The sequence below is a fragment of the Myotis myotis genome, unplaced genomic scaffold (genome assembly GCF_014108235.1).
Source record: "Myotis myotis isolate mMyoMyo1 unplaced genomic scaffold, mMyoMyo1.p scaffold_m19_p_7, whole genome shotgun sequence".
Taxonomy (NCBI): domain Eukaryota; kingdom Metazoa; phylum Chordata; class Mammalia; order Chiroptera; family Vespertilionidae; genus Myotis; species Myotis myotis.
Window position 1 is genome coordinate 56,924,023 of NW_023416379.1, and position 18,530 is coordinate 56,942,552.

An 18,530-nucleotide genomic window follows, 5' to 3' on the forward strand; every position below is an offset into this window, starting at 1 on the left:
CATTCTAAGACTCTATCCCATAGAGTTAGAGATGTGTATAATGTTTTCTATGAAGATATTATCACAACATTATTTACTAGAGGCCCGGTGCACAAAATTTGTGCACTCAGAGGGGGGTGTCCCTCAGCCCGGACTGCACCCTCTCGCAGTCCAGGGCCCACAGGGGATGACCCTATGGAGAGTGGGCCTAAGCCATCAGTCGGATATCCTTAGTGCTGCTGCAGAGGCTGGAGAGGCTCCCACCACTGCTGCTGCACTAGCCAGCCATGAGCCTGGCTTCTAGCTGAGCGGTGCTCCCCCTGTGGGAGCACACTGACCACCAGGGGACAGCTCCTGCATTGAGCATCTGCCCCCTGGTAGTCAGTGCATGTCATAGAGACTGGTCGTTCGGCTGTTTGGTCGATGTGCATATTAGCCTTTGATTATATAGGATAATAGTGATACATTTCATCATACATTAATTATAATAATGATCTGTTATACTTAAATAAAGAATAATTTGCAATAAATTTTGGAATAGTCACATGAGTATAACATACAAGCTTAAAATTGTTCTCAAAGACTTATAAATAACATTAAAGGATTTATAATATAACATTAGGTGAAAAAAGGAAAACACCATCTTATATATAACTATTTTGTTTAAAAATTGAGTTACATATAAAAGTCATAAAAGGAAATGCATCAAATACATATTACTTTAAAACTAACATTATTTTTGTTTCTGTATATTCTATATATTATGTCTTTTTGTATATTCTAAATTCTACTTAGTAATTGTATTCCTTTAAAGTTAGAAAAGTTAGAGAGCAGGTTGATAGCTGCTGGAGGCTGGAGGCTGGGTGGATGGAGTGGAGGGATTGAGCAAAAAAGGAAAAAAAGAGAAAAAACTCAAAGACACAGACGGTAGTATGGTGATTTCAGGGTTGGGGTAGAGGAGGTAAAGGGGGTGTAAATGGTGAGGGATGGAGACTTGACTTGGGTGGTGAACACACAATAGAGTAAACAGATGTATTGTATAATTATGCACTTGAAACCTGTATAATTTTGTCAATGAGTATCACCACAATAAGTTCAATAAAAGGGGGGAGGGATAAAGCTAGAAAAAAGTTTTTTTAAAAAAATCAGTATAGACAGACAAATTTTACCTCAGAAGAGAAAGTATATGCATAACTTGTTTAAAAAATGTTATTCTTTAAGGTATTACAAATAGCAGTACATATGTCTCTTTTATGAGAATCTATAAAGCAATGAAACAAGATAGAAATCACTTTGACAGCATCTTTTGAGACCCAAATAATAATCATTTTATTAATTTCCTAGAATTGCAAATTAATTGTTTAAAATAAAAATTTATAACAAAATTTTCAATTTCTTGGCTTAAAAATTGCTGTTCTTTGAATAATTAGTATAACTATAAAAAATTGTACACTGTGGTCGAATGAAAAATACTGTAGTCATGAAATGCTGGGATCCAACCCCAGCAGGTCCAGGGGTCCCCAAAGGTGTGGACGGAGTCGGCGAAGAAGGAATGACACGGAGACAGTGTTCAGTTGATCAGCAGCCTAGCCAGGATCTCTAGCCAGGATCTCCAGCCAAGTTCTGGTCTGGATCTCCAGCCAAGTTCTGTTCAGGGTCTCCAGCGAAGTTCTGGTTAGGATCTCCAGCCAGGTTCTGTGTCCATGTTCTCTTACTAGGTTCTCCAGCCAGGTTCTCCAGCCAGGTTCTGTAGCCATGTTCCCTCGCTAGGTTCTCCAGCCAGGTTCTGTCCAGGTTCTCCAGCCAGGTTCTAGTCAGGTTCTCTTGCCATGTCCTATCCAGGTTCTGTAGCCAGGTTCTGTCTTTAGGTTCTTCAGCCAGGTTCTGTCTCTAGGTTCTGTCTCTAGGTTCTGTGGCCAGTTTCTGTCCAGGATCTTTTGCCATGTTCTCTCCAGTGAAGTTCTTCTGTCTCTAGGTTCTGTGTAGGTTCTGTGTCTAGGTTCTGTGTCCTGTTGTCTTGTTACATCTGTATTTATACCAGTTGATTCCAATCCTATCAATCTCTATTACAAAGGTTAGGGCGTTTCTTATCTCCATTCCAGGGAGTAAAGATTATGTAGCTTAAGCATGATTGTTCGTAGTTAAAGTGATTAATTACCCGCCTGGCACTTAGTTAAGGGGTTTTATTCCCTCCCTAACTTTAGGGGAAAATCCCTACCTGGGGAAACAACCTTTCTCAGAGAGGTGACCTTGGTTAAAACACATAGTGCCAAGAAAGTGAGCAAACATATTAAGAACAGTATGCCATATATGCCAGGTCCCTTGAAACAGCAAGGATGGACTGGCTCCCGGCAATGAAAGAATATTTACTGATGAAATCACCTATGGATCAGGCATTATATTAGCCTTGGGGGACACAGAAAGGCCCTGCATCTCAGGAGGCCCACAGCCCAGTAGGGAAAACTCAAATGAGTCAGGAGTTACAATTCTACATGGAAATGTTATAGAAATACGTCCTTGATGTCAGAGATGCACATAGATGTCACTTCCAGCTTCACTAAAGAGCTTAGTAGGAATACTGAGGAAGATTCCGAGACAAGGTGTCTCTTCATCTAACTTTGAAAGGAAGAATTAGGAGTTTATCTGGAGTTTCCATAGACATCTTAAACTTCTTCTATCCAAAACTGAGGCAAAAGAAGTAGAAGGGCAAGTTCACTTTCAGATCTTGATTAAAAATAGGGATTATGTCTTTCATCTCTTTATATCTTCAAAGCCCTACATAGTGTCTATAATTGATAATAAATATTTTGTTAATAAATGAATTAATTAATGAATGGCCTTCCAGGCAGAAGGGCAGCAGTTTCCAGCAACTGAAGAAGCGTATGCAGAGGAGATTTGCCTCTGGTCACTCTGATGGCATTGTGGAGGGTGGATTGAAATGAGGTGAAAATGAGGGAAGGAAACACATTATAAAACTGTTGCAATAATACTGATAAAAATTAGTTGGGTCTGAAATAAAGCAGTGACTCTGGGGGTGAGTGAAAAAGTTTGATGCAGTAGAATTTAAGAAATAGGTCCATGACCTGTGTGGCTCAGTTGGTTGAGCATTGTCTCATGCAGTAGAAGACTGCTGATTGATTCCCTTCCTCTCTCTCTAAAATCAATTTTTAAAAAAAGAAAGAAATAGCATCATTAGCATATATAGGAACCGATTAAATATGGAGGGAGGAGTAGGGTAGAATAGAGGAAGGAATCTAGCAGGAGACCTTGGAAGTGATGCAGCCATATGTAGAAAAGGAATAAAGAATGGACCAGCTTAAGGGAAAGAGAATGAGATCGGTTTTGGACATAGCAAGGTTAAGCTGCCTGTCTAATGTAAAGGCATTAGACAGAGATGTCCCCTTGGCAATTGGAGATAAAAGAATAAGGCTCAGGTTGAGGGTCTGGGCTCCTGGAGATGGAGATTTGGGGATCATCTGCATGTAAATAGTTGGAGCCATGGAAGTTATGCTGTGCTTAAGGATGTAATACATTCAAGAATCCAAACAAAAGTGAAAGTCTATAATTGTGGTTTTGTGACTTCTACTGACTTTTTTATATGTGAAATCTTCATAAGATATATAGATTTTAGCATCTCAAATAATTTTAAGATAGACGTACTGAACTGAGAGTTCAAATTCCATGGATTATAATATTTGGAATAACTGTGAAGTTGTTGCTAGACATAATCAGTCACTCTTACTTCATGCTTTTGCTTGCCAAAATAAAGAACTGCATATATTCCGCTTGCCAAGGTAAATAAAGTTACATTTAAAAGGCTGTTATATATTTAATAGCTTGTGCAGTATTTCATATAAAAGAAATAAAAGAAGCTTCAGTTAACTGCTTTTTCTTTTGTGTTTTTAAAAATCAAAATTATGTTAGTTTTTTGTGTGGAACTAATAAATCTTAGAATAACTAGTAAATCAGTATTTTTTTTTTCAAACCTACATGATTTTTTTGTTTGTTATACTTTATCCTTAATATTTTTACAACCTCTCCTGAGAACCAATAATAATCGTTTTACTAATTTTATTAACTTGCAGTGTAATTGTTTGTACTTTATAAAAATATCATAAAGTTTTAAATAAAAATTTTTATTAGTCAAACTCCTTAACTCTTTTTTTAAAAAAAAATATATTTTATTGATTTTTCACAGAGAGGAAGAGAGAGGGATAGAGAGTTAGAAACATCGATGAGAGAGAAACATCGGTCAGCTGCCTCCTGCACATCTCCTACTGGGGATGTGCCCGCAACCAAGGAACATGCCCTTGAACGGAATTGAACCTGGGACCTTTCAGTCCGCAGGCTGATGCTCTATCCACTGAGCCAAACCGGTCAGGGCTCCTTAACTCTTTAAAGACATAAAACCAAAACTAGTAAACTGTAAGGTTAGCTCATTTATGGAGTTATAGCATCATCAGACTAGATAAGTATTATCCTGACATGTTTTCTCTCTTCATTTTCAACATTATATCTATAGCATTGTCTATCATTTACCTCCTATCCACATGTACAGTGGAATGAGTTTATGCTATAAATATCAATATTTTAAATAATTCATCAATATCAATAAAGTTGATTGAAATGGATTATATGGTCACTGATAATATTTAAATACATTAGGTTAGTATTTCAAAGCAAGAAATATTGACATATCTATTTAGCCAGGTAATATTAATGGACTTTAATATAAAGAAGCTGAGAGTTGGTTTAAAAGAAATCCGTCCAAAATAAAAATTAGAGAGAGAATAAATACAGTGACAGAATAAAAAGGGAGCATGCCAGCATGACTGATACTTGCATTTCATAATGATAATCTGGGGCACTTTCAGAGGGGACAGGAGCCACCCCATAAACCAGTCCAGACTTCATGTATTCCGTCAGTAAATACGTTCCTGCTTTCACCAATGAACCAAATCACTGCTGAGACAGAAAACTCAATATAGGACTATAGATTTTTTTTACTTTAGTTTTATTTTGTTCTCTTTTAAGTAATTGTTTTGAGTTAATTTAATTTTTTTTTTTTTTTTTTTTTTTTTTTTTTTGCTTTATAGTGAAATGTTTGGTTCCTATGAAAAGAGATAGTGAATTAAGGCATTGTATATGTTGTAAGGGTAGTTTTGACAGTACAGTTATTTCCTTCCTGAGAGCTTCATCTGTACGTCCATGCTGTATGGAAAAAGGTTTCCTTTCTTCTAAGATATCATCAGAGTTTCAGCCCGTGATCCTACTACCATCTTGTATGATGGTTAATACATTTCATACACTATGGTTTAAAAAAAATTCTATCTCCTAAGAGACTATGAAGCTTGATGAAAAGTATCTGACTTGATTTTTATTCTCTCTTTTCTTATTCATATAGGGTATGATCCGTGTATACATATTTATTAAAAAGAGCAGAGACAAAAGATTATGAGTGTGAGTCTTTTAGACAGTTAGGAAATTATGGATATTGATTTTAACAGTATTAAATATTGATGGTGTCAACTACTTTTATCTTAAATTATGACCATTCTGCAGCCCTTGTTATGCTCTAGCATGGAAAATACTTTTGCCACATCATTTACCTTTTTAAAGTCTGTCCTGAGATGATGAAACACAGCTCTGAGGTCTTTAACATACCTTCACTGAAAGTCTTGTAGTGAAGTGTTACTGACAGTGCTCTGGGAAGGCCCATCTGCAGATCCAAAGAAGGGTCAGATTCAACTCAATACACTAATGACATGGCAGCAAAAATAGGCCAGTAAAATGGGGCCTATTGCATAAGCAGGCGTGGATTCAAGGCAGGCACTCGTGGAAGAGTTCTTTTCATGCCTGTGTGTGTGTGTGTGTGTGTGTGTGTGTGTGTAGGCAATCTATAATTGATTTTTTTATACGTACCCTGGATCATGGAATGCTAAGCCAAAATCTTGACACTCTTTGCCACCTATCCTTCTCACCCTTACCCAGAGGTATGTGCTTTTGATAAAGGAAATCATTCGTTATATTGTGTCTTCTATCCTGTACTAAGAATCAGCACCAAAAAAATGAGGGGAGAGGGGAACTTAAAAAGTAATAACTTTCAAAAGGAATTCCCAGCTATCCATAATACATTTGTTGTAATTGGAGACTTAAAAAAAAAAAAAGAAGAAACTCTAGAATTTTGGATTTCTGAGATAAGTGCTCACAAGCACTTTACCAGAAGAGAGCAAAATGCTGAGCTGAAAAGGAAGAGTGAAGGGAAAATAAATCTTCTATATCTTATATCCAACTTAAGTGACTGGCATAAAGAATATGGATTCCAAATTAGATTTTGAAAACAGGAGAAAAATGAGCCATTGGTCCATAAAACAGAAATCCAAAGGTAAAGGCAATTGCCTTAAGCTTACTAGATTCAGAGAAGGTCACATTCCAAAAGTTTTTAAATCTAAACCAGATAATCACATCAAGTTTGGAAATGGTATAGAAAATACTTAGGAGACCTTTATTTTGTCTTTTGAGTTTTCTTTTTGGCATGCAAAGCCCATCAGTTATGCAAGTATCACTATTTCACGATTCCTGGCCTTCTTTCAGAATTCTCTCAGGGTTCCTAAGTCACCACCAAGAATCAAAACTTTGGGGGTGAGGCTGTGAGTAATTTATGTTTCTCACTAGATGCATCTTCTGTCCAAGTGCTGGCTTCAGTGGGTAGGAACTGTCAGTGCTATTACTATTATTGATAAAGTAAGACACTCATGATTACAGCATACATCTTTTATTTTCAGACACTGTTTATCTTCTTTATGATTTGCTTCACATTCTAGGGAAACTTAGGGGTTTGACCCACATTAAATATTTTTCATTATATTTAAGAGTGTGGGAATGGAATGGGGGACTGTGCCTCCTTCCTTACAGAAGTTGCTCACATAACTTACACTCTGTCCTTTTGGCAATGAGGTAGTCTCAGCCTCATCCCACTCCAGGCTGAAAGGAGCTAAGAAATATAGTTTCCACCTGAGTAGCCATATGGTTGGCTAAAACTGGGAAATCTTATTAAAAAGGAGAGAATGAAAACCAAATACAAAGAGAGGTTGTACATTTAAACATTTATTAAGGGAGTAAATTTCATATTAAGTGTTTTTATCACAATAAAATAAACATTTCATTTTCAAAAAGTGGAGGGTGAATTGATGGACAATTAGAGTTCTCTGCCACAGCATGAAAAAAGGTTTCACTGTTTGGCCATAAAAGTAATATGACATATCTATACTAATAATACCCTAGGTGGTCATCACGCCCTCACGCATCACGCCCTAACATCGTCACAAGATGGCCACGCACACAGCAGAGGTGGGGCCCAGCAGAGGAGGCAGGTTGTGGCAGGGGAAGGCAGTTGTGGGTGATCAGGCCAGCAGGGGAAGGCAGTTGTGAGTGATCAGGCTGGCAGGGGAAGGCAGTTGTGAATGATCAGGATGGCAGGGGAGCAGTGAGGCGTCAATCAGGCTGGCAGGGAAGGAGTTAGGGGGCAATCAGACTGGCAGGCAAACGCAGTTAGGGGCAATAAGGCAGGCAGGCAGGCGAGCAGTTGGGAGCCAGCAGTCCCGGATTGTGAGAGGGATGTCTGATTGCCCGTTTAGGCCCAATCCCTGCGGGCAGGAAAGTGTACTCTGCCTTTTGTCAAAGGAACTATGAAGTACATTACAAAGAACATTGACACAGAAAAGGGATGAAGAGGAATTGGGGCCTAAATCAGAGTCTGAATTATCAAAATATCTGGGGGGAATTCTGTAGCAACCCTGAGGGGTCCCAGATTGGAGAGGGTGCAGGCTGGGCTGAGGGACACTCCCCCCACCCCCATGCACGAATTTCATGCACCGGGCCTCTAGTTCAGACTATAATCCAAAAAGACCAATAGGCAAAGCCTGCAATTCATCCAGTCTTCTCTGAGAGATATGACTTTTCTTAGCAGCCCTGAAGATTGTATAACATTGCATTGGATGACTAAAGCTAGTTTGGAGTAGGTGAAAAATTATCTCTGTTAGAGAACCTAGCACACATTACACAAGTTCTCTTGTCCTTAAAAACTTCTCTAAACCTTTGAAGAAGTAAGAACCAGGCTTAACTTTGAGTAGTTCTTCTCATACAAATCTGCACATTAGCAAGGGATCTACTCTTGCTTCTCACTCAAGATTCAATGTCTCTACCATAAACAGGAAAGTGTCCAGTATAGTAGCTGCTTACAACCATTACTTAGCACCCTGTTTGTGATGGACTAGACACTAAAGACTGCCACACCTGCCTGAAAACAAACAAACAAACAAACAAACATCACCACCACAAGCTTCCAGAAGAGCCATGTGGCCACCACTTCATGATGCTCATTTCTCCTTTAAGGTCCTGTGAAGGTACATCAGCTTGGTGACCACTATGTTTAAAACAGAAACCATAGCTGCAAGAGAGTCTGGGGTCTATAGTTTAGCACTTTAGCCTCAAGTGCACAGGAAGTCATGCTAGAAGCAATTTGCAATCCTGTAGCATTTGCCATGTAGAGCCTCAGATAGATGTTAGTCTAGTTTCCTGCCTTTACACATGCAATTGACTATATGCATTTTTTGGGGAAAAATATGTCATGTTTAGTTTAGAATGCTGGAAGTTGAAAGTTATTATTCCCAGGAAATATGTCTTCCCAAGGCACAACTTTATTTAGTACCTGTCTTAGAAATTTCATTGTTATGAGAATGAAAATAGTCATGAATTTTAGCATCTACTACTTCCAGAAATAGTTCAGAAATAATTTAAATACTGTCCCTTTCAAATTGTTCCAAATTGATATTCCTAATCATGACCAGACTTTCTCTTTTCTTTCTAATATTGCAGGACTATTTTTTTTTTTTTGCCAAGTATCTAAGCAGTAATAAGGGCATTGAGGTAGCACATAGATTGCAAAAGCATCCTTTTTATCAAATTATTTCAGAGAAAGGGACCTCTTCTTCCCAAAGCAACAGATAGGAACAACACTGAGTAAAACAATTGGTGGAATATATAACCAAAATAAAAGTCTCCCCCTGTATCTGTTAGATATTGTGTTATCAAAAGTCACAGCATCTCAGTGACATACAGTGATAATTACTTATTTCTCACACACCTGTCAGTCAGATAGGGTAGCTCTGAGGATGTTGGCTGGGTGACTCTAAGCTGCAAGTTGGGTCCGGGTCTGCTTCACAAAGCTGTCATCCTCCTTGGACCAGCAAGCAAGCAGGTTATGCACTTTTTAAAAGGATGGCAAAGGCACAAGAGAGCAAGTAGTACCAACAGTTCTTCCTAAGGCCTAAGCTTGGAACTGGCTCTCTTTCATTTCAGCTCATATTTTATTGATCAAAGCAAGCCACATGTTTACATCCAAAGACAAAGGGGCAGGAAAGTGTACTCTGCGTTGGGTGAAAGGAACTATGAAGTACATTACAAAGAACATTGGCACAGAAAGGGATGAAGAGGAATTGGGGCCTAAATCAGAGTCTGAATTATCAAAATATCTGGGGGGAATTTTATAGCAACCCAAATACTTCTGTTTTCTTATTTCTGACTAATAGATTATCGTTAAGTCTAGCCATATCTTAGGATGATACTTAATTAATTTGTGATTGAGATATGTAAGTGAAATAGATTTCCCAGTAGTGAAGCTAAGAAAGGTGAGGGATGGGGACACCAGGCGAGTATGGGGGTACCTCCAATACTGCAATTTAGTGATAATTGTAAGATTTCATTATTGTAAAATTTCCTTGTAATAATTCAAAAGAACTGTTTGAGAATATATAGTGTTTACTCACAAAATCAGATCATCTTTCCATAACTCTTTGTTGTTAGACTTATGACTAATTCTAAAAAGGCTGTGATAATAGATGGGTTAAGGTGATGCTTCTGGATGAAAGTGGGAACTGAATTTGTATGATTCTTTTGAATATATATATATATATATATATATATATATATATATATATTGTTTTATTGCTTACAGTATTTATTACAAAGGGTATTACATATGTCTCCTTTTTTCCCCACCCTTGACAATTCCCCGGCCTCCCCTACCCCCCAGTGTCTTATGTCCATTGGTTATGCTTATGCATGCATACAAGTCCTTTGGTTGATCTCTTACCCTCCCCTTGGCCCCCCAACCCTCCCCAACCTTCCCGCTGTAGTTTGACAATCTGTTTGAGGCAGCTCTGCCTCTGTATCTATTTGTGTTCATAAGTTTATAATGGTCTCTATTATCCATGAATGAGTGAGATCATGTGGTATTTTTCCTTCATTGACTGGCTTATTTCACTTAGCATAATGCTCTCCGGTTCCATCCATGCTGTTGCAAATGGTAAGAGTTCCTTCTTTTTTATAGCAGCATAGTATTCCATCGTGTAGATGTACCACTGTTTTCTAATCGATTCATCTACTGATGGGCACTTAGGCTGTTTCCAGATCTTAGCTATGGTGAATTGTGCTGCTATGAACATAGGGTTGCATATATCCTTTCTGATTGGTGTTTCAGTTTTCTTGGGATATATTCCTAGAAGTGAGATCATGGGGTCAAATGGGAGTTCCATTTTTAGTTTTTTGAGGAAACTCCATACTGTCTTCCATAGTGGCTGCACCAGTCTGCATTCCCACCAGCAGTGCACGAGTGTTCCTTTTTCTCTGCATCCTCACCAGTACTTGTCGTTTGTCGATTTGTTGATGATAGCCATTCTGACAGGTGTGAGATGGTACCTCATTGCTGTTTTGATTTGTATTTCTCAGATGATTAGTGACTTTGAGCATGTTTCATATGTCTCTTGGCTTTCTGAATGTCCTCTTTTGAAAAGTGTCTATTTAGGTCCTTTGCCCATTTTTTGATTGGATTGTTTGTCTTCCTTTTGGTAAGTTGTATGAGTTGACTATAACTGTTGGAAATTAAACCCTTATTGGTGATAACATTGGCAACTATGTTCTTCCATGCAGTGGGCTTTCTTGTTGTTTTGTTGATGGTTTCTTTTGCTGTGCAGAAGCTTTTTATTTTGATGTAGTCCCATTTGTTCATTTTCTCTTTAGTTTCCAATGCCCTAGGAGCTGTATCAGTGAAGAAATTGCTTCGGCATATGTCTGAGGTTTTGTTGCCTTTGGATTCTTCTAGTATTTTTATGGTTTTCAGTCGTACGTTTAAGTCCTTTATCCATTTTGAGTTTATTTTTGTGTATGGTGTAAGTTGGTGTCTAGTTTCATTTTTTTGCATGTATCTGTCCAATTTTCCTAACACCATTTATTCAAGAGACTATCTTGACTCCATTGTATGTTCTTGCCTCCTTTGTCAAATATTAATTGAGCGTATTGGTTCAGGCCGATTTCTGGGCTCTCTATTCTATTCCATTGATCTATATGTCTGTTCTTGTGCCAGTACCAGGCAGTTTTGAGAACAGTGGCTTTGTAATACAACTTGATATCTGGTATTGAGATCCCACCTACTTTTTTCTTCTTTCTCAGGATCGCTGCAGCTATTCGGGGTCTTTTTTTATTCCAGATGAATTTTTGGAGAATTCATTTTAGGTCTGTGCAATATGCCGTTGGTATTTTAATGGGAAGTGCATTGAATTTATAGATTGCTTTGGGTAGTATGGACATTTTAATGATGTTGATTCTGCCAATCCATGAACATGGTATGTTCTTCCATCTGTTTATGTCTTCCTCTATCTCTTTTTTCAACATCTTGTAGTTTTCTGAGTAGAGGTCTTTTACCTCTTTAGTTAAGTTTATTCCTAGGTAGCTTAATTTTTTTGGTGCGATGGTAAATGGGATTGTTTTTTTAGTCTCTCTTTCTGTAAGTTCACTATTGGTGTATAGAAATGCCATAGATTTCTTGGTGTTCATTTTGTATCCTGCTACATTGCCAAATTCATGTATTAAGTCTAGTAGTTTTTTGATGGAGTCTTTAGGGTTTTTTAAGTATAATATCATGTCGTCTGCAAACAAGGACAGTTTTACTTCCTGTTTTCCAATTTGGCTGCCTTTTATTTCTTCTTCTTGTCTAATTGCAATGGCTAATACTTCCAGTACTATGTCGAACAGGAGTGGTGAGAGTGGGCATTCCTGTCTTGTTCCTGTTCCTAGGAGAAAAGGTATTAGTTTTTGTCCATTGAGTATGATGTTGGCTGTGGGTTTGTCATATATGGCTTTTATTATGTTGAGGTATGATCCTTCTATTCCCACCTTGCTGAGAGTTTTTATCAAAAATGGGTGTTGGATTTTGTCAAATGCTTTTTCTGCCTCCATTGATATGACTATGTGGTTTTTTTCTTTCAATTTATTTATGTGATGTATCACTTTTATTGATTTGCGGATATTGTACCATCCTTGCATCCCTGGGATAAATCCTACTTGACTATATTTTTTGTAATAAGTATGATGAACAGAATATGGACTAATGAAATTCAACTTAGTATTACTAGAAACTAGAATGTTCTCTCCTGGAATAAATATGAAACAAGAAGCTTCAAATTTTACTCTGAATGAATTAAAAAATATTTTTAAAAACTGAGATATAATTGACATATGTCATTATATTAGTTTCAGGTGTACAACATAATGCTTCAGTATTTGTTTATATTGTGAGAAGATCATCACAGTAATGTGGCTAACATCCATCACCACACAGTTAATAATTTTTTGTTATGGTGAGAACTTTTGTTAATATCTATTCTTTTAGCAACTTTCAAGTGTACAATATGGTATTATTAACTATAGTAATGATGCTATTTATACATTGTATTCCCGGGACTTAATTATTTCATAATTGAAAGTTTGTAACTTTTTACTCCCTTTACCCATTTTGCCCATTCCCTACCCCCCACCGTTGGCAACCACCAATCTGTCCTCTGTATCTATGAATTAGAGGGTTTTATTTTTTTTATTTGTAAAATACATTTTTTTTATTTCAGAGAGGAAGGGAGAGGGGGAAAGAGAGAGAGAAACATCAATGATGAAAGAGAATCACCCATCAGCTGCCCCCTGCATGCCCCTTACTGGAGATGTGCCCTTGACTGGAATCGAACTTGGGACCCTTCAGTCTGCAAACTGACACTCTTTCCACTGAGCCAAATCAGCTAGGGTAGTGGGGGGTTTTTTTTGTTTGTTTGCCTTTTTAGTTTAGTTCTATTTTTTTAAGATTCCACTTATAAGTGAGATCATACAGTATTTGTATTTTTCTGTCTGACTTGTTTCAATTAGCATAATACTCTCAAGGTCCATACATGTTGTCACAAATGGCAAATTTTTCTTTTTTCATGACTGAGTAATATTCCATAGTAGATACCATATTTCCCTTGTCCATTAGTCCATCAATGGACTCTTAGGTTGCTTCCGTGTCTTATATATCTTTTTGAGTTAGTGTTAAAAGAGATTATTTTTCACAATGTCTCAGACGTAGTATATTTTGTTGTGTAAGAAAGAAAAGCTGAGATAATAATCTTATAGAACCCAGAAATGACTAATGGTGAATTCTGTTCTTAGGAAGCTGTTTGCTTTAATGTCATGCTCATAATAGAAAACGGTGCTAGAGAAATAGAACTTTACAGTAGACTACTAGAAAATGTACCAAAATTATAAACGCTAGAATTATTTCCTATTCACAATAATTTTAATTATAACTAACATTCAACTTCTGTTAAAAATCAGGCACAGTCCTGACTGGTTTGGCTCAGTGGATAGAGCGTCGGCCTGCGGACTGAAGGGTCCCACGTTCAATTCTGGTCAAGGGCATGTACCTTGGTTGTGGGCATATCCCCAGTAGTGGGTGTGAAGGAGGCAGCTGATCGATGTTTCTCTCTCATTGATGTTTCTTTTTTTTTTTTTTTTGATAGACTAGATTTTTCTTTATTTTTGATTACTTAATACCATTTAAAAGGTGGTTAAGTTTTATGATTAACAAGCACTGTGAACCCAAACTGATCCTCAGTTTCCTCAACTGCAAAATGGAGAACTTAACCAAGACATACTCAGCCAATGACCTTCAAGGGCTCCAAGAACTGTGTTGAAAGTTGCCTCTTCTCCCAATAAGAAAATGGTGAGACCTGTGAATTTCCTGGGCAGATGCTGGGCTTGATAATCTAGGACAGTGGTTCTCAGCCTTCTGGCCCTTTAAATACAGTTCCTCATGTTGTGACCCAACCATAAAATTATTTTTTTTTAATTAAATCTTTATTGTTCAGATTATTACATTTGTTCCTCTTTTTCCCCCCCCATAACTCCCCTCCTCCCAGTTCCTGCCCCACCCCCCACCCTCACTCCCCACCCACTGTCCTCATCCATAGGTGCACGATTTTTGTCCAGTCTCTTCCCGCATCTCCCACACCCCTTCCCCCCCAAGAATAGTCAGTCCATTCCCTTTCTATGTCCCTGATTCTATTATAATCACCAGTTCATTCTGTTCATCAGATTATTTATTCACTTGATTCTTAGATTCACTTGTTGATAGATGTATATTTGTTGTTCATAATTTGTATCTTTACCTTTTTCTTCCTCTTCCTCTTCTTAAAGGATACCTTTCAGCATTTCATATAATACTGGTTTGGTGGTGATGAACTCCATTTGCTTTTCCTTATCTGTGAAGCTCTTTATCTGACCTTCAATTCTGAATGATAGGTTTGCTGGATAAAGTAATCTTGGTTGTAGGTTCTTGGTATTCATCACTTTGAATATTTCTTGCCACTCCCTTCTGGCCTGCAAAGTTTCTGTTGAGAAATCAGCTGACAGTCGTATGGGTATTCCCTTGTAGGTAACTGAGTTTCTTTCTCTTGCTGCTTTTAAGATTCTCTCTTTGTCTTTTGCCCTTGGCATTTTAATTATGATGTGTCTTGGTGTGGTCCTCTTTGGATTCCTTTTGTTTGGGGTTCTCTGCGCTTCTTGGACCTGTAAGTCTATTTCTTTCACCAGGTGGGGGAAGTTTTCTGTCATTATTTCTTCAAGTAGGATTTCAATATCTTGCTCTCTCTCATCTTCTGGCACCCCTATAATTCTGATGTTGGTACGCTTGAAGCTGTCCCAGAGGCTCCTTACACTATTTTCGTATTTTCGTATTCTTTTTTCATTTTGCTTTTCCAGTTGGGTGTTTTTTGCTTCTTCACATTTCAATTCTTTGCCTTGATTCTTGCGCTCCTCTGGTCTGCTGTTGGGTGTCTGTATAATATTCTTTATTTCAGTCAGTGTATGCTTAATTTCTAGTTGGTTCTTTATCACAACATCGAGGGTCTCATTAGATTTCTTGAGGATCTCACTACATTTATCGGCAGTTTTTAGAAAATTATTGAAAGACCTTAAAAGTGTGGTTTTGAGCTCTATATCTTCCATTTCTGGCATCTGCGTCCTGTTTCTTTGTCTCCGCTTTTTTTATGCTTTCTTGGTGCAACCCCTAGTGGTCTTTATGCACAGTCTTGTTGTAGTTAAGCCTTGATTGTTGTAGGTATCACTGGCGGGGATTTGACCTCTAGGCCAACTCTCATTGATGTTTCTAACTCTCTATCCCTCTCCCTTCCTCTCTGTGAAAAATTAATAAAACATATTTTTAAAAAATCAGGCACAGTCCCAAATGCTCTAGATATATCATTTAATGTAATCCACAAACAATCTGATGAGGGTTCTTACTGTCCTTATTTTACAGATGAAACAAGTTTCAAGCTATCTATAATTCACATATATTATTTTAAAAAAAACAGACAAATAAAATGATAACCTTTTTAAGCAAGAAAAGTGTACTATCTTTAGGATTAACAATTTGCAAATGATCTGTTATATACTGCTTGTAAACCTTTTTCTCCAAAGCTATACTTGTGTGTATTATTAGAAAGGCTGAATTCCATTACCTCCCTTAGGCAAGTTGTTTAACATTTAAAGCCTCTATTTTCTTTGCAAAATAACTCTAATTATACTTGTTCTACTTTCTAAAATTGTTGAGGGGATCAAATGAGATATGTGAAAACAACTTGTAAGTCATAAAGTACCATAAAAAGTTAGGCAGGGGTTGGCACCAGGGGGGTGAGGGCATGAGTAGGGGGATAGGGGGCAATGAGGGGGATAAGGACACATGTGTAATACCTTAATAAAGAAAAATAAATAAAGTTAGGCAGGGGTTTATTATATAATCAACATCTTACATATTTGCAACTGGAATATTATAATTAGATGTTTTATAGACAAGACATGGCACATTCATAATCAAAACATTGCAAATAAACACATATAAAGCTAAGACTTATTCAGAAAATGAAACTATGATATAAATATGGCATCAGTTCCATTCTTAATCAATGGTATATAAATTGGTAGTGCTACAGATAAAGCCAGATCTACATTCTGAGACACTGCTGTATTAAAACAAATAATGTTTAGTAACAGTATCTTTATTTAAGTGGCATTTTGCATTACCATTTGTTATTGTCAGTTTCTCACAGATGTCTGTAGGATTAGGAATTTTAATATTAAATACTAGATAAATAAGGGAAAGACTTTATTTAGTTCACTGTTATATCCCCATTGCCAGAATATTGTCTGAGACATAAATATTTCTTAAAAGAATGAGTGAAATGATACTCTGATCATTGGAGAAGAGAGTTTAAGAATAGCTGTAACATAAAAATGTTAAGCATAAATACTGGCAATATGGGTAATATTCTGAAATTTCTTTTGATTCCCATATGTTTGGCAGATTTATCATTTCTTTCTCTTTGCTTTATTTAGGGGCGTGCTGCCTTAACAAAAGAAAAAGAGGAATTTGCTCATGAACATGAAGAAATGAAAAACCTAGCAGACATTGTTCAAGAAATAAAACCAACTGCTCTCATAGGTAAACTTTTCCCTCCCTCACATAAACCCCAACTGACCCCATTTTCACCTGATTCCTTTTCTTAACTACTGATTTATGAGGCATAGTTTAGCTTTTTGAAATTCTAACCTTTGGAATTGACAAACAAAATTATACATTCACCGAAGCAACGGCACCCCATGGACATCTAGATTTGTAAATTCATGCTGTCTTCTTAACCTTACTGATCCGGGTTGAAGTGTGCAGCCCCCTCTGCCAACTCTGTCAGCCTGTTAGTACCTGGCACATTCAGCACTTTTCCAAGCTTGATTGCTCCCATAGACAGTGGCTCTCAATGGGATGGAGCTGGCCCCCATGGAAACATTTGACAATACCTGGAGATACTTTTGGTTGTATCAACTGGGAGGAGATGAGGGTGGGGTCAGGGCTACTGACATCTAGTAAGTAGAGACTAGGAATGCATAGGAAAGCCTCCCACAACAAGGAATTATCCAACCCAAACTGTTAATATTGCCAGAGTTGAGAAACACTGAACTGGACCCTCCTTGAAGACAGGGACCATATTTCACATATCTTTGTATTGCTCATAGCACTTAGCACAGTAGTTTAACATGGCATGTGCACTGTGAAATGTTTATTATGGCCAAAGTTAATGTGGTTGAAAAAAACGCAAAGAAAGCCATGAAACTTAATCTCTTATTTTGTGTGTATATGATGTCAGCCCTTACTTTGTATCATACTCCATTCCTAGAAGCTCTTATGAAGCAGATGACAATATTGAGAATAATATTGATAACCATAATAAAAACAAATACTCCATGCCTGCAACTGTAGGAAGCCTTTATTGTTGTTTTTTATAAAATATCGTCTATCAGGAATTGCCTTTTTTTTTTCATTTCCATTATGCAAATTGCTTCATTCTCTGTTAAACTTGAAACACATCATACCTCAGTTTTTAATTAAATTGGATGATTGTCTTAAATGTTAGCGTTGGTTTATAAAACACAATTACTTGATAGCACTAGAGACTGAAATATACTCATGTATTTCTTATAGAGAGATAATACATATTGTACAAATTTTTTAAATTTTTTACTTATTGATTTGAGAGAGAGAGAAAGAGAGATATCTTGTTCCACTTATTTATGTGTTAATTGTTTGATTCTTGTAGGTGCCCTGACTGGGGATCAAACCCGCAACCTTGGCATATTGGTACGATGCCCTACCAGTGATCGGCAAACTGTGGCCCGCGAGCCACATGTGGCTCTTTGGCCCCTTGAGTGTGGCTCTTCCTAAGCCTTAGGAGCACCCTAATTAAGTTAATAACAATGTACCTACCTATATAGTTTAAGTTTAAAAAATTTGGCTCTCAAAAGAAATTTCAATCGTTGTACTGTTGATATTTGGCTCTATTGACTAATGAGTTTGCCGACCACTGCCTAACCAACTGAACTACCGGGCCAGAGTCATATTGGACACATTTGAATGTTCTGTTATAAATACCTGTAATCAAAATTCCTAGTGATTAGGCACCAGCTCAATGTATTACGAGTCAAATGTTATAGTTGTGATTTTTTAGACACTTGTAGATTTATAACCCTAAAGGCTATTGACATTAATAAACTTATCTTTTTTGTCACTTTGATACTAAAGTTGTTTAGCATCTGTTAGAAAATGACCTGACTTTTCATTGTTGCTTGGGCATGGGCTTCTT

General features: G+C 37.3%; 1 protein-coding gene across 2 annotated transcripts in view; it reads left to right on the top strand.

The window, feature by feature from the left end:
- ME1 (malic enzyme 1) overlaps window positions 1–18,530 on the top strand; it is a 151,407-nt gene that overhangs the window by 118,800 nt on the left and 14,077 nt on the right. For both annotated transcript variants that reach the window (XM_036316862.1, XM_036316861.1), the window contains exon 10: window positions 16,732–16,837. In XM_036316862.1, the coding sequence (XP_036172755.1) occupies window positions 16,732–16,837 (106 nt within the window). The remainder of the gene's footprint in view (window positions 1–16,731; window positions 16,838–18,530) is intronic.